Raw genomic sequence first — 20,953 nt, 5'->3', positions numbered from 1 at the left:
TGGCTTGTGTTTGAAAACAGACACTAAGAATTTTGCATTGTATAACTGGAGAACATTCTGTGAGATATTGGGATCCAAACATACATTCTCAATTACTTGCATTCTTGGGCTCATTCTTTTGTGTGCAGAAATGATTGGATGGACATTAATCAAAACATTTCAAACTTGAGGAATCTTCTGGCTGAGATGAGATAGTTGACATATTTATGCACATCTTTTTTTCACTTACTTATCGTTGCTTCTTATGAGCACTGACTTAATTGCTGGTGCTTGGTTGTACTGGCTAAATTAGAGAGTAATAGTCTTAGTCTAGCAAGAATTAATTATACACTGATTGGTCTTCAGACAGCCATGTAATCAAGCCAGCCAGCACTGTCTGAGTCTGCAGTGCAGCCATCTGTTCTGTGGTGAGACTGAAACAGGTGTTACCTCAACATAAAGCTGTTTATTATCTGATGACGTACCTGCATCAAGTCATTCTTAGAAAAGATAATATATTTCACACACTATTTACAGATGCTCTCTAATTGAATTTAGTAATGTCATGTTTCAGATAGCCCCTCCAGGGTGTATTCCCGCCTTGCGCCCAATGATTCCAGGTAGGCTCTGGACCCACCACGACCCTGAACTGGATAAGTGGTTACAGATAATGAATGAATGAATGAATGTTTCAGATACTGACATCACCTGTAAACAGATATGACATAAATGTAAGTCATTTCTGCCTTTCCCCTAGAAATATAAAGTAAATTTTTAACCTAACTGCTTTGAAAACTCTGTGGGAACAAGGTTTATCCCCTCGGGCATTAAAAAGCTCATGGTCTACAGAATTAGTCTTGAGTGGTCCAGTGACGAGAGTGATAAAGAGAGATTATATGAAGCCTTCAGTAAAGTAGTCTGACCTTTTGGGATTTAACCCAGTCTGACTCCAAGGTGAATCCTGATGGATAGCTTGCCTAAAGGCAGGAAGGGTGTTACAGCAGAGCTTTGGTGGGTGGAGGGGGTAATTAAGACCCCAAAACCTTGACACTACATAATGAAGAAAATTGTTGCTGTCCAAAAAAAAACATACATTTCAATTTTTGTTGCTATTTGGTTACTGCATCAATTGAACGCAGAAGATCTTCTTCACAATATCTGGAAATTTAATGATGAATGGAGAAATAGAAGCACTCCAAAATAACTTGGAATTAAATATTTTTACATAGACTTCCACTGAAAGATAAGAAGCTTTTTTATACTTCAATGAAATGACTATTTTTGAGAAAAATCTTCTTCTTTAGACAGTGACCAAATATGAAAGTATGAAGTTTTAGTAAATGTCTGGAAAATTATTTTTAGTACCCCTTATATATTTTTTCCCAGTGTCAGAAATACACTATACCATTTTTAAACTGCTGACACTGTCTCAGTCTAAAAAAAGGTCTTGCAAGCTGACCAGTAAATTACTGCCTGCACCATGAGCTAGTTTAATATGCGAAGGACAGCAGTGTTATTAATAATCTACAAAACTGTCAGATTCAGTTAATTAAAGCACAAAAAACTCTTTTTTAAACAACCTCTTAGTCCTGCGCCTATTTTTGGGAATATCTTCACAAATAAAACAATTACATGATTAAGCTACTGTATGTTTTAATTACTTTATTGAGCAGGGATCAGATTTTCACATAAGAGAAGACATTTGTGCATTTCAAGGCCTGTCCCACTGAGATCCTGAGTGAAGAGGGGTCAGGAGCAGGCTGGGACAAGTCTGCTATTTATGTGGTCAAAGAAAAAGAAAGACAGAAGTCTGCTGGCACTATGGGTGGTCAGACTGAATGACCACATGTACAATCACTATTACCAACAGGTCCTAGCTTGTATACCACTTGTTTGTTTAGGGCTGCTTTCAGTTATTTTTGAATACGTCTTTAAAACATGGAACTGCATGGTGTCTAGCACTGATTGTTGAGGCATATAGTTGGTGTGTTTTAAATACGTATACTGTTTCCTGAAGGCCCATTCATTAAAAATCTATTGTAACAACAACCAAAAAAAGTTTATTTAGCGAGATGCCACAGAAAGAACAAGTTTGGTTCCATAAAACAATATTTTAAGAACATTTTTAAATTGTAAAGAGCTTTTTTAAAGAACATTTTTAAATTGTAAAGAGATATGATTCAAAATTTGAATCATATAATGATTCAAATTAAATGTTTTTGTTCTTAAAACTGTACATTCGTGACTTTTGCCGAGTTCTAATCACATTTCAGGAAAAGGATTGTAGCCCAAGAACTCTTACTGATATATTGTGCTGTGAATCTAACTCTAGTTTTCTGTGTAGAAAGCAAAGGTGTTTCCCACAATGCTACTTAAGACATCAACACTAAATCCCAAAACTCTGCATAGATTTCTCTGAATTAAAAATGGCAATGGAAGTTATCACATCAGAGGGAAATCCAGCCTCAGCTTTGACTATGTTGGTGGCTGATAAACAGTTTGACAGAAAGGCAGAGATTCCGTGGCCCTGTAGCTCCTCAGCTGAAGTGACAAAGAGCAGATGTCACATGTGATGAGGTGTGAAATGCAGCTGCACACCTTCCTACCCCCCCAAACACACATACACTCTTCCAAACTCTGCTGTCTCGCCTGTCTGTCTATCAGCACGATAATGGAGCATTTCCCCTCCTCTCTCTCACTCTCACTGCCTCCTCTGAGGCTCAGATGGGAATCCTAAGGAGTCTTTCCAGAGACACATTATCACTGTGAGGTGGAATGGCCTGGACTTTTATTATCTGACACCATTATGATAAGAGAAGAATGTGCAGGAGCAGTAAGATTTCTTCAGATTTCTTCAGAGAGCTCTGTCTTGATTAGCACTACCCACTCCCGTTGCTCACAAGTAAAGCCATAAAATCCTCAGGCCTATTATTCATCTATCAACTTTAAAGAACTCAAATAATCCAAAGCTGAATTGGCTTTATTCTTTGAAAGTTTGATGCAGCATGAAATCATTGTTGAATAAAAAACTGTTCTGTCAATACAATCCATATGTGGACCTTTTTTGTAATGCCATTACAGCCATCATTGACATATTGAGCTAATTTTTCCTTTAGTTATAAGGCATGTTTCAGATGTTTTTAAATGTGACCTAATACAGAACAAGCAAATAATACAGAGATCACTTGCACATATACTCAACGATGTACAGAAACCAAAACAGATTCTCAAATTCAGGAGATGAATGAATGAATGAAGAGAGGTTGGAAAATGTTCATGTACAAATGAATGGTGTCTGTTTGTGCTATATCACTGTCAAGTTGACCATAGGTCAGTGGTCCTCAAACTTTTTCTATCATTCCCCACCTCAGACAAAATCCCATATCGACCCCAAAAAATGGTAATAAAATATACATGCAAGTTTATTTTCTAATTTATTTAAGTAACATCATCTTCTATCTCTAAATCAATAGCTTACCATAACACCATATACATTAACATCAATGTTCAAAAATACAGAAAATTGGCCTTATTAAACTGTGCTTCCGTTTCTCACTTTTCAATCTGTGCAAAAATGAGCAAATGCAGGTGCAAGGGCATAGGAGTGAGTGTAATATTGGTGGGGAATGTATTTCCTAAGTGAAAGCCCACCCCATACCCAAAATATGAGATAGCTATAAGATGATTCCTACGTAGATAATGCAGTAAAATACTGCATTTATAATGATGTGGAACAGCATTTGAATAACATTAACATTAGAGTGAAGCTGTGTCCCAAGCTATGTTTTTCTGGGGTCATATCTAATGCTGTTTAAGGACCTTATGTTTAAGGTCTAGTAAGGAATCCATTGTGAATGAGTGCTCTTTATTGAATAAGCTTTATAGGGAAAACAGAAAAGAATTAATAAAGACAGGCTCATTAATAAAGAAATGCTAATTTCTTTAGATTCCTTGCACTCCACCTGCAATACCTACTTTGAGAAACGCTGTCTACAGTACAATAAAAATAGACTACCTTTGCCATTTAAATCTTACTGTTCAGTAATTACATTATTCTGTAATTTCAATGAAAATAATATGTAGGTTATGTTTTTACTTGAGTAAGGAACTGAAGTGCGAACCATATATAGGTAATTACTATAAAGCTAACATTCAGGTCATGTAGTTAATAGAGTAAGGAATTGAAGTGCAGTGAAGTTAAAACTGAGTTTGAATATATTTCAGCAGTGAACCTTGACAGGATTTCCCAATTGCAACGACTGATCAAAAGACATTAGAGAACACTATAAAACTTCCAATAATCCAGTGAAAATAATGAATGGAGTGCTGATTTCACCACAGAAATTAAGGGCACTGTCCCAGACCCTCAGGGAGTGGGATTTGCTGAAATTCCAGAACACCTGAACCAAGTATGCACAATCCACACCCTCACATTAAGAAGAATTCCTCTGTTATGCTGAGCCTGGTTCTAGTTATGAGTCAGATATTTACTGGAACAGAAAAGAGGTCACAGTGCTGGAGCTGTCATCTCACAAACATCCACATCTGATGTCACTTACTTTTCTAATGCATTTTTACCCTGGAGCAACCACAGCAATGATCTGCTCCAAAATCCATAATTACATCAGTAACAGAGATAGCATTATGTATTCAATCACTTACTCATAGTAAATCCATCTAGTAAAATCAATGCAAAAAGTATTAATTTACAAAGAACATATTAAGTCTATTCGATATATCTAATGTCTCCTGATGAGATTAAAATACATTTATATTAATTCAGCTCATTTCTAAATGATTTTATTTGTTTAAAGGAATTTAACCGGCAGATCTCTTTGCTTTCGTCCAGCATTATTATTATATATTTTCAAATAAAGTACAATTGGCACTGTTTATGAAAATATAAATCTGCCAATTAAATAAAAAGCTTTCACTGGATCTTATAACTTACCATTGTATATATATCTTGAAATTGGTTGAATAATCTTACAGGTTTTTTTTTTACATAATAAGGAATACAAAATGGGGTTTCCAATTGATCCGAGTTTTTGCAGTGAAGGTATCACACAGCACAATGTTCACTCTCCATGCAACAGTTTGCTTATTGCCTGTCTTTCACAATCCTGGCCTCACCCAAGGAGTCATGACCAACAATTCCATTCCTTTGCCAACATGGAATTATGTCCTTTCACAACTCAAACAATGAATGGCATCTTTTAACAAAAGTAGACAAACTCAAGACTTTAGGGAGGTTTAAGTTCAACAGCTTGTAAGACTTGACACTTGTCTTGCAAGAAGTCTCCAGATGGAGAAAAATATACAAATATTCTCTAATAACAAAAAGTAGCTCAGCAGAAATTTCGTATGAACTAATGAGATTTAATAACTGGTCTTGTCTTCAATGTGACTACAAGAAAGTATTCCAAATTTTCTTCATGGACAGAGATTTGTCATTTTTAAAAAGGGATGCTGTTAAATGGTAAAAAACAACAACAATAATAACAACATGAATGTTCAAATTTCAAAATGTCTTGTTTGTACTGAATACTAAAAATAACCAAATAAAGTTTAAGACCAATTAAATGGTAGACACGACATGAATTACATGAATTCCAATTAAAAGTTGTATACACCATGTCTTCTTAATTTATTACTCTTTAGCAGAGTAATAAATGGATGCTGATTTACCACAAAGTCTAAACATGCTCTCTGGGTTCACGTTATTAGCAGATGGCAAATGAAAGAGTCAGCCAAGAAAATGAGATTTCTCAGTAATTAAAAAGCAAAGCACTTGCTTTGTCTGTAGTATCTAAGTAAAGCAATATATTAAAGTATATTTTAAAGTGACAGAAAAACAGCACTGCATTCTATGAAGTCTAGCATATAATTTTGGTGACAAGCCCACAATGTGAAATATACAAACCATCTGTCAGAAGTAAGTGCATGCAGTTTATTGAAAATACTCAAATAGTCTGATGATGACATTAACTGTACAATTCTGGACGTGGTCCTCGGGTGTTAAGTGCTACAAATTCATGGATCCACACAAAGTCATAATTAGGTGCAAGTACTGTTTGTTTCTAAACAACACTCAAAATACCTCACCCAGAAAAATTACCACCTACACCACAAACCCAGGTGTTGCACACAGCTCACAGTGAGAGGTAATATGAACCCATGTAAACAGCATGGAAAAGCATATATTAAGAGGCTTACCTTTCCTCCATGGGGCGAGGATGGCAAATGACTTATGCCAGCTGAAGGTCACTGTCGGTTTCCGTCTTTTTAGGCTCATTTTGGATGTCCAGGTGCACCAACAGGTTTTACTGATGGAAAGAAGGAAAACTCCTTTCTAAAAGGTTTAGATGCCCCTCATGTCTTGTCTAATGCCAAAGCTGATGTTCTTTTTCTTGATGTATGAGCTCAGTGTCTTAAATTGCCAAGGACCCAAAAAGATCCACTTCTCCATTGGGACATGTTGGTGTGTGTGTGTGAGCAAGCCTCTAAGTCCCTGCCAGTGTGCGACTGTGTTTGTCTCTGGTGCGCTCAGTGAGGAGAATGAAACAGCCAGCCTCCAGCACCAGCACTCTGCAGCAGGGAGGAGGGGTGACTGAACACGAAATGAGGGAGGAGAAATGTGCCAGGAGAAGGGAGAAAAGACAAGGGAGGGGGTGTTTTGAACTATTTCTCCAGTTTCTTTTCAGTGAAAACTTGAAGAAGAAGGTGTTTGCCATCAGCTTGTCAGGCAGGATACACACGTGCTCAGACCATAATACACAGGATTCTATTACACAAAGAAAGAAACCGCAATGCAAAAAATGAAGAACAGAGTACTAGGAGTGAGCATTATTATGTTATCACTATGGAGGTTCAAGATAGACAGACAGACGGATAGATGGATAGACAGATAGATAGATAGATAGATAGATAGATAGATAGATAGATAGATAGATAGTAATGCAGTTGCTTCATGAAGTTTTGTTTGCAAACAACTGTTTCAATTCGTGGAACACAAATGAAAACAGATTTAAAGAGCTAGGCAAACTCTTCCATCTTCTAGGACTTTAGGAGCTGAAGACCTCATGTTGTAGATTAGCTACAAAAATAATCAGCATCAATAGTGGAACCAAACCATCATGTTTTGAGTTACAAATAATGGGTCTAACTTTGTGTGGAAAACAAAACACAACAAAACAACAAATCCCACTCTACACACTTCATCTGGAAGTCCAGCCTGAAATGTTTTTTCCTTTATGCTCTTTTTTTTTCAATTTAATCAGTTACATGCTCAATCCCTTAGAAGTAGAAAGCAGCACCAATTTATAATTGTCAGTCTTCCCATGTGACCTGAATCCTGCTATTTTCATAACCTGAAACTCTTAAGGGAGTTATATTCATTTTTAAAAATAAAGACAAACTCAAACTTTTAAAAACTTATTTCTATTCCTCCATATCCTGTATAAATGGCAGATTCCACATGAAACACTTGCACATTCCCATTTCGCTATCAGTGGTCCAAGAAAAATGGCATAAAATGACTTGTGTTTAATCATGTTATAGTGTCATATATTACATTAAATTTTACATTTTCCTGAAACTGTAGAACTATAATATGTTTATCATAAATCCTAGCTCAGTAAGAGCTAATAATATACATAATGTTCTACATTAAATATACAATATTTTACAGAGTTTTTGTTGGAACAAATCTTGTACCTGTATCTATGTTTTACTTTATTTGTTTATATTGTGTTAGTGTTTGTAAACACCACCTGTCCATCACAACATTTCAGATCTTGATGAAGACTGGATCAAGCGAAATGGAATTTGCTCATGTCTGTCAAATGCTAGACTCACCCAAACTAGATCATTGATGGAATCCTGAAATGCTGAAAAATCCCTTGATGATTATCAACTAATTTAACACTCTGGTCATGATTTAAACTCTGCAAATACTTTCCTTGTTAGAAAGCCAAAATAAAGAAACAGGATTCAACCACACCTACTCAGTGTCAGCTGAGCTACAGTGAACATTCTGAATCCCACCCTCACTGAAGTGGGAGGAATAGCATGTTATCTGTTGGGAAATTAGCAATGAAGAAACTCCTTGTTCTATAGAAAACAAAACACATGTTAATGTGTTATACAAAACGAGCTTGAATATACTTGTCCTGATGATAATACTGTCCAAGTATAAAGGGACAAACTATATATATCCAATTTCTCCAATAACAGATGACTCCTCTGTAGGTTTTTTTACATTGTTTTGGACACCTGATGCCTTGTTGAGTCACACTGTTGTTTGGGTAAGTAACAGGTGAGGATATTAGTGGGGGCGACAGACAGTCACAAAGGAGCGTCTCAGGAATAGCCTCAGGCTCAAAAAGTTAGACTGTGAATGGGAAGGCACTGCTTATCGTTAACAGGTCTCAACAAAGCTGAGGTCTACAACCCTACATTTTTAAAACCAGATGAAAGAGATTTAATACACAAACAAAGCCTGTTTATGGAAACTCTCTCATTTTGAATTCATAACACTCTTGGTGACCTAGGCCACCATATGACTGATCTTAAATATTATAATAATAATCTAGTATTGCAGCTCCTACTACTTTTAAAACCCACACCATAATTCATTCATTCATTCATTCATTGTGTGCAACCGCTTATCATGTTTAGGGTCACGGTGGGGCCAGAGCCTACCTAGAATCACTGGGAGAAACATGGGAACACACCCTGGAGGGGGCGCCAGTCCAGACATACTCACACGTTCACTCACACACTCACAGCTATGGACAATTTGGAGTAGCCAATCCACCTATCAACGCGTTTTTGGATTGTGGGAGGACACGCGAGCACCTGGAAGAAAACCGTGCAGACACAGGGAAAACACCAAACTCAGTCACCTGGAAATGGGCTCAAACCCACAACCCTAGGACCCTGGATCTGTGTGACAGCAACACTAACTGTTGTGCACCAAAATCTGTGATCACTTTTTATTAAATAAAACAAGAATGTATCTACATTTAGAAAATTTGCTGTTTATTCTATGTCAAAATCTGATGAATGGATTAACAGAACTATTCAGAATTATGCTGAATAAAATCTAATGCTTTATTTCTCATTTAAAGGTACTTTACCAGAGACACATGGCTTTCACATTAATGTGTTCTGATTTTCATTTTCTTATTGATCCTGAAGTAGGGAACTAGAGGGCGTATACATCCAGGTACAGACGCATGAGGAAAAAATATTTTTGCAAACTTGGCAAGATCAGTCACCTGCAGATTGGTCTCAAATCGGCCTGCTTGTATTTTGGATTCCATTGAGATGCACTGTGTGCACAATGAGGAAATGTTGGCCAGATCTGTGCTTACTTGGAAATGTCCAGAATTGTTTTTGCAAAAGGGTCTTGTTGTTCTTGGACTAAAATTGGCCCATTCTCCCCAGGTCTGACACTGAATATTTGAGCCAGTTATGTAACTCCGACTTTGAAGAGCATGCAGAGGGACCGTCCCTGCTGCTTTGGACCATCTTGTGTGAGTCAGTGTTTAAATCATTGTAAGGGGTGTGAGGAGGGGGTCTTTCTTTTGCTCAACAAAAAAATTGCACAAGAACACCACGACTAAGATAACAAAGGCAGAAGAGTCTGCACAAGTTTAATAACAAGCAAAATTTGAAATTCAAGAGAATCTCTCTTTGGGGTTCAATGACTTTATGTTTTTCCTTCCAGGTCAAATATGTGAATTGCCCCTCTGGAAACAGATCTGAAACAGATTAGTATGCTATAATGACATAAACTATATGCACAAATGTCTGTAGACATAACTTATATTCAGTGAAATCAGCTGCACAATTGTGCACACATGAAAATCTTGAATATATAGTTTACCATATATAGTTTACCATATATAGTTTACCATGCCCAAGGACACATTCGAACTAGAGCAGTGGTTCTCAAACTTTTTAGACCAAGTATCACCCATTTTCAAGCCAAAACCTCCAAGTACCACCTATGATTTTCACCACAGAAACATGTGGTAAGGCAAAATCTTGCTTGTATTGTTGCATGATTTTTTTTTTGCTATTTATTTAGTTGAAATCTGCATGCTTAACACAAAATTATCTAAAATAATTACCAACAATTATAGACAATATACAAATAATTAGGCCTAAACTGAATGTTTTCAACACAATTATACATTTATGAGAATATATAAAATGGGCAATAAAATTTTTTGAAAGAAATTAAAAATGAGAATTTTTAAATTACATTTAATATCAGTTATGAGCTTTAATAGGCTACAGGTGAAAACAGTGCAGCGGAGGCTTGGGGCAGGTGCTCAGAAGCTTGTAGCAGAAGGTGAAGGAGGGGCGGCACTGTGTTAATCCAAGTGTTTTCTTCTATTTTGTCTTCACGTGCACAGAATTCTTACTTAGGTTTTCTCTATTTTTGCCTCTGGATTTAGTCCTTCTGGGCTTAGGAGTAATTTTCGGGCTTGGTCTCGGTCTGTTTTTCTCACTTTTGCTCTGCCTATTTTAGAATAAAATCCAAATTGCTCTAGCCTTTCCTTATGTCCAGTAAGCAACTGAAACTGGGCTTTCTTTACACAGATTTGTCAAAAAACTGGGGGATTTTGTTCCCTCCCTGGAAAAAAGAGAGGAAACACCATCCCCCATTGCCTTATAGACGTAATCAACTATGATGTAGGCATAGCATGTTGTATTTTTCTACAACAAATTAATTTCATTGCGGCATAATTATGAGAACTGTGAAACATTATGTAATTTACACATTAAAACTTTAGATTTTCAGTTACGGATAAATTACTTAAATAAGTAGTATATTTTTTTAGGTTATTTGGTGTACCACTTCTTACTGCTTCACGTACCACTTGTGGTACACATACCACAGTTTGACAACCACTGGGATAGATGTTTATAAAACCCACCTGCTTTGGGCTTGGTGCAGTGCATTTTCAAGGGTGGTAAAGATACTTTCTATACTGCTATGATGAGTCTGTGTGTCTTTTATGAACCATAACTAATCATCCAACATCAGTATCTGACATCATTAATGTATATGTGGCAGAATGACTTCAAATCTGACAAAGCTAAAAAATAGAGCAAAGACTTCCCAGTAATTTAGTTATTATTTAGTTATCATTAGCTTCTAATCCTCTACCGTTCTGAAGCCGTTTTCATTAGCAGGTGTCCATAAACATCTATTGTATTTTTAACAGTTTCGTCTGAAATATTTTCACAAACACATTTTTGTTCTTACTGTAAAAATGAAACTCCAGCTTTCCCAGAAGTAGAGGGACAAACTTAAATAAGCATTAGAGAGAAAAGTATTTTTTTCAAAGAGAAGTGAATTTGTAATACGCATTAGAGAGAAAAGTAAAAGTAGATTTTTCAGAGGCTCAATCACTTTCAGATTCACTAGTGATGAAACCATTTTCCTTTCAGTTATGATTCATAGCAGCCTTCCTGTTCACGTTGGCTAATAGTATCCTACAAAAATATGTCTCTCATAGAGCATGGTTTGTTACATATTAAGTGTTGTTCATGAGATGGCTGATTCATTAATAAGTCGTCTCACTAGTGTGTCAGATTAAGGCTGAAAAAGCAATAGTTTTTATACAGAAATCAATCATTAGAAAAATGATTGTCAGATGGCAAAAGCTGACATTTTAATTCTAGCTCATTCATCAATTACAGTATCCTAATTATTTTGGACCATTTATATAATATCATATCATAGATCAGGGTGGCACGGTGGTGTCGCAGTCACACAGATCCAAGGACCTAGAGGTTGTGGGTTCAATTCCCACTCCGGGTGACTGTCTGTGAGGAGTTTGGTGTGTTCTCCCTGTGTCCGCGTGGGATTCCTCCTGGTGCTCCAATTTCCTCCCACAGTCCAAAAATACACATTGGTAGGTGGATTGGCGACTCAAAATTGTCTGAATGTGTGAGTGTGTTGCCCTGTGACACCCTCCAGGGTGTATTCCCGCCTTGCGCCCAATGACCCTGAACTGGATAAGCGCTTACAAATAATGAATGAATATTATATATCATATCTTAAAAGTTTCATATATATATATATATATATGGACAGAAAGAGAGAATATCATTTTTCCTCAACAAACTACACTCGCAGTACTGTAAAGCAAGGTGGAAAATATGTGGAAAAGCAAGGTTTGTAGTAGTATCTTGTACAGTGGTGTAACGATTCAAAGAAAAACTCCAACCAGTAACAGACAGAATACTTTGTCCAAAAACATACCCCCAAAGAATAAAATAACCCTGCATTACATCAGCTGAATTAACCTTACAATCAAGACTCATATATGGCAGACATACAAAGCTGCATATCAGAAATCAAAATCTGGGACACATCCACTGTTTATTTGAAACAGTGAAAACAGGTCAGCGAACTGGAAGGGGTGGGGGGGCGGGGGGTGAGCCTGATTACAGAGGAGGATGCTGTGCCACCAATTAAACCTGCTTCAACACGTACAAGTGAGTAGTCTGTGATTACATGTTGTTAAAGCGAAAAAATGCAAGTTGGCACGTTTTCTAGCAAAACATAAAAGATTAAAGAGAAGACCTTTTAGAGATAAAAGTTGAATATCCCCCTTTACTTTACCTTAACCACAAGTTTTAGTTTAATTTGAACAAATATTAAATGTTTCACATTTGTATTTGTTGTAATAAATAAGTCTATCCCTAACACTGAATAAAACTTTCATTCCATCATTTATTCATTTATTTATTGTCTGTAACTTCTGGGCACAAGGAAGGAACACACCATGCAAGGGGCGCCAGCCCTTCACAGATCGACACACACATTCACTCACACCTATGGACACTTGTGAATCGCCAATCCTCCTATCTACGTGTGTTTTTGGGCCGTGGGAAGAAACAAAAGCACGCTGAGGAAACCCACGCGGACACAGGGAGAACACACCTCTTCACAGACAGTCACCCAAAACAGGACTCGAACGCACAATCTCCAATGTGGCTGTGACATTATCTGCTGCTCCACCATGCCACCCCCATAAAAACTTATGTTAAACTTATTCCACGTACAAACAGCTCTTTTTCTTCCCCTCAAACACATCGTTCAACCTTAAAAAAATGCAGAGCATAGAACTGTGTTTGTCCACAACTGTAGGTGTTCCCATATTGCAGATACCTAAAAATAGAGAAAAACAAATCAACATATCATAAGTGCAATGACAAACAACAATAATTGCCTATAATCTACGAGAAACAGCATTGCAATTCAATAAATGCAGGATTAGTGAAAATATAAACTTCAAAAAGGTGATTATTCAATCACTGCTTGAAAACAACGAAGGACGTGCTGTTAGGACAGAAAGTGGGAGTATTCTCCATCTGGAAGCCAGGACAGAAGAGTATTTTGATGCTTCTCGTGCATGCAAATTGAAGAATGGTGATTCAAGCCAAACCATAATTGAAGCTTGAAAGTTATGACCATTAGCATGGGGCTGGTCCATTTAGGATGGGCTTTATAAGCGAGCGTGAGTGTTTTAAAAAGGATGCATGTATCAACGGGAACGCAGTAAATGGAACACACAAGTGAAGAAGCATGAATGAACTAGGTTGAAGGCCATATGGCCAAGTTGTGTATCATTTACTGGGGCATGATGATTCAAATATAACCAATAATCCAATCCAGTTCTTATATCTTCTGCTGGCCAGCTCTTAACCTTCCTCCTGTGTTAGCTTTCTTTTACCATCTCTTTTGTTAATGGGTCGGTTTTGACCCGTGTCTTAAATCAGCCATAAGACCCCCTAAAAACAAATAATTATCTACTAATTTGTTTCTTACGTCTTGTTTATATTGTTATTCTTCCTTATCCATGAAAGGATTGGTTTTAATTTTTCACTGTTGCATACTGTAAACTGGAGATGTACACTCTACAAAACACAAACTCTAAACTGACTGGGCCTTACATGTCTGGACATGACTGTCTTTCCTTGTTTTGTGAAACAGACAAAAATAGAAGCTCCTAACCGAAGCTCAAGTGGTTGTAGGAAGAGCTAGCTGTTGGTGTATAGTGTGTTTACAGTTCCAGATTTGGCACTTATTGTTTTCTGATTTAAAATTATACTTGGGTCAAAACTGACCCTAACAAACAGAAAAGCCATCCTTTTAACAACAGCATTTTATCATTTAGTAAAAAAAAGTTATTATTTTGTTGATATTCCTGACAAATTCAAAAAATCTTGATGCAATAAACAAAGTTATGGAGTACTTGTATGCATTTAAAAACGGGCCGGTCAAGACCTTAACACAAGAGGAAGGTTAATTAAATGTAAATATCCATCTCAGATTAACAGCTGACAAAAACAGATACTGATCAAACAAAGCTAACACAGGCATTTTATTCTCAGTGTGTCACTTAGACTCTTCCCATGTACTACTAAAGCTTATTTTCATGATGAGCTCAGAGGCCTAACGATCACGGAAGCATATGTTAGACCACATGTTTGCAGCTATCCCAGCTGCAGAGAGGCCTGGACTTCCTGCCATACTCCAAAAGCTATTCCCATAAAAACCTCATCCAAATCTCATTTCCTCATGCAGAGGAAAATGTAACAAAGAGATCAAATAGAACAGCATCAGATGAGACTTGACTCATAGCAATGATATGTTCCTCGGCACATGCTACTAGTGTTTTACTTTGGGAGTTTTGTTTACACCAGCTCTTGGGTTTTTCTCTGTGTTTAGAAGGTATAAATGGGAAGGACAATTTTTTTTGTTTATGTGTTTGCATGACCACAAACCAGTGTGTATCTAGTGATAAAATTAGCCTAATTTCCTTTGAGACCGTTCCACTCAAATTCTGAGAAGACATTAAAGGGAAGAGAATGGTGACTAAATTAGGACTTGCTAAATTAAGGATAATTTACTTCCAGAGTGCTTCCACTGTGGGTGATCAGAGTGGTGCCTGTTTTGATGTTCCTGCCCGCAAGAAAATGTGAGCTATTGGTATCTCTTTCCAAATCTCACTTGATTGCAGCTGGCTTTCAGAGGTGTTGACTTTCTCTGGGCCTGTTTGCATGAATTTTACAGGAACTGGGTCAAACGCTGATGGGGTGGGAGGGTTTGAACTCCATATCATGCACAGTGTTGATAATACATGACCTCAGTTATTAGATTTTGCCTTGTGTTATCACAACATTTGTCTAGCTGGTTTAATACACTTGACAGCATGCATTTCTGACTCTGTTAGACTTAGATATACCTTGGGTGCTTCTGATCTTTGACTGTTTATGCAACCTTGAATCCGTAAGGCTTAAAAAAAAGCATCAAAAACCCCAGCAAATTAAAATATTCAACTGACACCATATTCACTTACACAATCCCTCTTAACACACAAAGGGTATTCATGAATTTCACAATGTAATGTCTGTTAATCCACATGTAGTGACAAGTGAATTTGCATGTGCGGATTTAATGACTAATGGATCAATAAAAACACATCAAATATTATTACATAAAAGCCCATTACTGCTAAAGTTTTTCATGTTTTCAGTTGCCATTAGATATATGCATTCATTCATTCATTGTCTGTAACCACTTATCCAGTTCAGTGTCACGGTGAGTCCGGAGCCTACCCAGAATCACTGGGCGCATGGCAGGAAAACACCCTGGAGTGAGTGTCTGTCCTTCGCAGGGTGACACACTGACATACACACTACCTCTGTAATTTGTACAAAATGCTAAATTAGTACTTAATCCAAAAATAATATTTAATATAAAACCTCAAAGTAGTATAAGAGATTTAGTTTACATCAGCTGTATATATAAACCCTCTTTTGTTCTATGCCTCTAATCAAATCCCTGCTTAGTAACGTGAGCTTGTAACATGAGCCCTGACATGGGTAAAGCTATATTTATCTTGCGAGGACTGCAAAAATGGCCTTTAGACTTAACATGGATTCTAAGACCTTGACGCATTTGCAACAAAGACTCAGGCAAGACCCTTCATGTTGCTCCTAGAATGTGGTCACTGCATAAATATCAATGCGGACAAAGCACAATGGATTTTATTGCAACAAAAGTGGAACAAAGAACATGGTGATCCTACAGGCTTTAATATGAGAAACACCTCACAGAACTAGATTTTAACCACAAATTTAAAATAATGCTACACAATGAGCACAATTCAAGGCTGTGAATCAATGGCATTTCTTATTTGACTTATTTCATCCTTATTTATTTATGCTCTAGAACATGTTATAGAGAAAAAAATGAACACATCTGGGTGAATGACCTCAGAAAAAATATTCACAAATTGAAAGGTATCCCTCAAATACACCATAATATTTTTCCCAATATTTCATAGCTTGCATGTGTGATTTAATTAAGTTTTAGTTTGTTAAGAAAATTTATTCATGATTCCTTATTGCTTCAACGTGTTCTTAAAATCCACTCGAAGGTTCTTTGTGTTTTGTTTATCCCTTTATTACAATGAGTCCATAAAATAGTGTGTGCCAGATTTGGTATGATCCAGACAAGAAGTATGGCCTTCCAGCTGCAATGTAATGAAATGAACAAATACACGTCACGAAAAACACGCAAGTAACTTGATCCAAAAACACAGATTCAACAATTTACAGGAAATGGGTTAATGGGTCGTTTCCAAATGTTTACAGCCAGACAGCTTTTCTTGATAACCTCCAAGATAACCTATATAAACAGGCACACAAACTCAAGAACAAGAGGATGATGCTATTACTGTTGCACATGCAATGTGACACTAAATCAAGAAAACGCCTTGATCTCCTGTCTCATTTTCATCTTCTTCAACACACATTTAATCAAGTTTTAATCAAAAGATGGACAATCTGTTAAATCTTTACATTCACTTTCTATTTGCACTTTTTGAAGTGTAGGGAATACAAAACTCAAGACAAGACACTGAAATTAATATTAAAATCTGCTCTTTATCAGACGTAGTGTAAGTGTAATTGTCTAAAACAAAAATTTAAAAAATAAACAGAAAAGCAGCATAAGCTTGCGTTCACATAAGCTCCAGCTTACCGGCAGTCCATAATTAAGTGTCTAATTCGTAATTTGTTACTATCTTTCTTCTTTTCAGTTAATGCCTTGAGCTAAGAAACTGCAGAAACCCCATCATTATGCTGAGAGAAAGATTGTGGACTTTCTGAAAAGAAAACGTGACGCACCTCACACACTCTCCCAGGTGGTAGATAAGACTGCTCCAGGCAGTGAGCAAGAGGGAGTCCTTTACCTTCACAAAAAGCTGTTTTGTAAATTGATCTGTCTTATCAAGCGTGAAGAATTTCAGAGGCACCTTTGTTTCACTACTTTTGGCTTCTAGTCGAGTGCACTATGCCAGTACTGTAGACACATCAAACTAAATGCCAAAAAATGGCAGAATTCTGTGTTTAAAGCCCTGTGGTAGTCTCAAACTTTTCACAAAGCACATACCTCAAAATGCAAGAGGAAATTCTAATAGAAACCTTTATAGAAATAGAAATAATAAAAGAAATATCTATGGTAAACTTCCATGTCTGTCAAAGTGTTAAAGCAAGCTGCAAGTTATAGAACGAAGGCATAAAAAACAACAGACATGGTAGCACCACAAAGTTTAGTCAGATAGTAGTACACAATCTGCTGCCCTCTTGTGTTTAAGTGTAATATTACATAAATCAATGCTTACTACCCCTGCTGATGGAATCACCACTCTATGAGGAAGTTCACACAGCTTTATACTTTGTTGCAAATAAACAAATGGCTCTGTGGACCCTACCACATACAAATTATTCATTCATTCATTATCTGTAACTGCTTATCCAATTCAGGGTCGCGGTGGGTCCAGAGCCTACCTGGAATCATTGAGCGCAAGGCGGGGAATACACCCTGGAGGGGGCGCCAGTCCTTCACAGGGCAACACAGACACATTCACTCACACCTACGGACACTTTGGAGTCACCAATCCACCTACCAACGTGTGTTTTTGGACTGTGGGGGGAAACCCACGCGGACACAGGGAGAACACACCAACTTCTCCCAGACAGTCACCCGGAGCGGGAATCGAACCCTCAACCCCCAGGTCCCTGGAGCTGTGTGACTGCGACACTACCTGCTGCGCCCATACAAATTATTAAATTAATTATTTTTTCCCCAGATAAACAATATGAAACCACTTAATTTTGATGGAAAATTAAATCTAAAAAATAAATTAAGACACAAGTTTGAAAATGCCTATTAGTCTGCATTTAAACGGGAGTGCTTATAGACTTTAACAAACTGCTCGCCCCTCGCTTACGTTTCGGCATGAGCTTTGCCAGATATAAACTAGGACTACTGACGTGCATACTGACCAATTAAATGTTTACAGAGGTTATCGACCAATAACGGTAGCTCTACAGTCAGACCGTCCAATCAGAAGACTTTAGGCTACTTCACCACGCCCCCTTCTCACTCAAGCGAACCAAACGGAGTAGGGGAGGGCGGGACTAGTTTGTGAACGAAACGCTTCTCGAAATTCTAAGTAAGCTGCAGAAAAACAAAATCCCGGACGTTTGTGAAATTCCGGCCGGACATTTTTTAAGTCTAAAAAAGAGGATATGTCTGGGTAAAAGAGGACGTCTGGTCACCCTAATTAATTTGAACAACTCCAACAGCAGCCATGTTTAGCGCCGCTTAAAGCTCCACATTTTCTCTCCCTCTGTACCTGGACAGTGTCTGCCTGCAGCACCGGAGGACTCCGCCAGAGACGTCTGTCTTGCCCTAGCTGCTGTACCTGACACTGTGCTCTCCTCTTCTGTCCGCCTCATATTCTCTGTTGTGGTTTAACCTGAGGTGTTTCACAAGGTTTGTTGTGTTGCCACAACTCCTTACCGTTTCTCCACAAACATCACAAACCACGTACTGGCTGTTTGTGGAGCTGAAATAGCCATTGGGTCTGTCTACAGACTGACTGACTGACTGACAGCAGTGTGCCGTAGTGATGTGTCGGTCGCGAACGAACCGGCTCAAAGAGCCGGCTCTTGTAAGTGAACTATGAGAGCCGGTTCCCGTCTAAGACCGAGCCATTGTTTTTCTAAGGCTTGTCATTCAACCAATCAGAGAACAAGCAAGCTTCAACCCTCCAACCCTCCGAGCTGAGACACTTGGTTTTCCTGAATGCCAATCTGCCTTCCAAAAAATAGTTGAAGAAAATGTTAAATCAGTTAAATGTTTGTTGACAGTTGTAGTTGTTTTAATCACTACTGTTGAATGCTGCTGTTTTGCACTTTGCAGAGTATTTGTTTATTTTATTACCTAGAAATGTATGATTATTTAATTTAATAAGCTATTTTGTAATACCTACCTTTTGGGTTCCATTGGCTATATTCAGAGTTTACAAGCGATTTTTTATTAAGGTGTTTAAATAAAAATCCAGTTATTTATACAATTGAATGTGTGAGTGCAATCAGTGAGTTATTACAAGACAGACATAAAAACAATTGGCCATTTCAACACTATTTATTATTTTTAATATTGAACAATAATATTTTGTCCATATAGTCATGTAAAATGTAGGTAATATTGTTCTATACCAGTGGAAATAAGTGGTAAAACAAAGAGCCATTTAGGAGCCGAGCCGAGCCAAAAGAGCCGGCTCCCCAAAAAGAGCCGAAATTCCCATCACTAGTGTCCGCTGTGCTTACGCATTACGCACTTGCCCAGGTGAAAGAAAAAGTAGTTCACACCAACCAAATGTCACTTAGACAAGATCTCAATAGTTTAGTTACTTTCCACTGTTTTCCTGTTAATGATATAAATTACCTCAAATGACTGGAATATCAAAATTTTGATTTGAGAATTGATCCTCACATCACTAGGAGTTCAGTGTACCTTACAACCTGCAAATATATAGATTTTGGATGCTGAGTACATTGAATATTATTTTTTTAACGAGATGAACAATATCACAGACTTGTATAAAACCTTGGAGGACATCAAATCACTGCATAAAATATCTTAATTTATACAACCATACAGCAATAAACGCTGAATTTATAGGAAAGGTTTTCACAAATCTCCAAGATAAACTTTATAAATTTCTTTTGGCCCTTGCAATATTTTCTGTTCTATTATGTCTTCAAAGACAGTTACCCTTCAGGAAGGACTCAAAAGCCTGAGTGAAAAGTAGTGGGGTACTTTTTTTTTCTTGAATGAAGGTGACTAATCTTTTGCCTGCATTAATCTTTAAATTAGACGTGCTTTATACTGCGCTAATTTGAAATATGAATACAGTGCAGCAAAGTTTAATGCAAATATCCTCTCATCACTTCTCAAAGCAGCAAAATTCTGGATGCAGTCCTTAAATATCACTTTTAATTATGGAACTGAACATGGTCTGAAAAAAAGGTAGTCATAAATATCAAATGGTTAGAACAGCCTATCCTTATAAGTTTAATTATTGTTTGTAAACTCTTAAAACAAGCAAGATGTCTGTCTCATAAATCAGACGGTGATTTGTATACTGTAGTATTTTCAAAGCGTATTCAGCTTATTACAGTAATTCCCTTCTAGCTGACGCTGTATGCCCCCTCACACCAGTTTACTAAACAACATACTAGCCTTTGTTCTTACAAAACACGTTGAAGGGTCGCCATGCTGCTTGTCTTGCCAAAAACTTTCGCGGGAAATGTCGAGTAAGCAGGACGCACAACTCAAACAATAGGAGGAGCTTTGCAAACCAGAAAGAATAAAGAGAACTAGTCAGATAATATGCACGATTTTACCCAACATGTATAAGATAAATAAATATTACAATATCTGAAAATGTCTAAGTAATCTTTGTGTGTACGAAAACAATAACATTAATCAAAGCATTGATTTTTAATTTCCCCCCTTTTTGATGTTCAGTTGGCTTCGTCCAAATTGGCGCGAAACCGCCCTCTTCCCTTTCACTCTATT

The 20,953-nt window shown here is 37.3% G+C and overlaps 1 protein-coding gene across 2 annotated transcripts in view; it reads right to left on the bottom strand.

Annotated features, from left to right (window-relative positions):
• Positions 1-18,907, bottom strand: part of si:ch211-250c4.3 (uncharacterized protein LOC100535981 homolog) — a 44,370-nt gene extending 25,463 nt beyond the window's left edge. The window contains exon 1 of one of the 2 annotated variants that reach the window (XM_066679362.1): positions 18,720-18,907. In XM_066679362.1, the coding sequence (XP_066535459.1) occupies positions 18,720-18,822 (103 nt within the window). In that variant the 5' untranslated portion in view covers positions 18,823-18,907. Of the gene's footprint in view, positions 1-6,195; positions 6,515-18,719 lie in introns of those variants that run through there. The other variant, XM_066679364.1, reaches the window with a different exon arrangement.
• Between the last annotated feature and the right edge of the window lie 2,046 nt (positions 18,908-20,953).

Source organism: Hoplias malabaricus, chromosome 8 (assembly GCF_029633855.1).
Source record: "Hoplias malabaricus isolate fHopMal1 chromosome 8, fHopMal1.hap1, whole genome shotgun sequence".
In the NCBI taxonomy this organism is placed as follows: Eukaryota; Metazoa; Chordata; class Actinopteri; order Characiformes; family Erythrinidae; genus Hoplias; species Hoplias malabaricus.
Note: the sequence above shows the minus strand (reverse complement) of the source record. Positions and strands in the feature narration are given on the sequence as shown.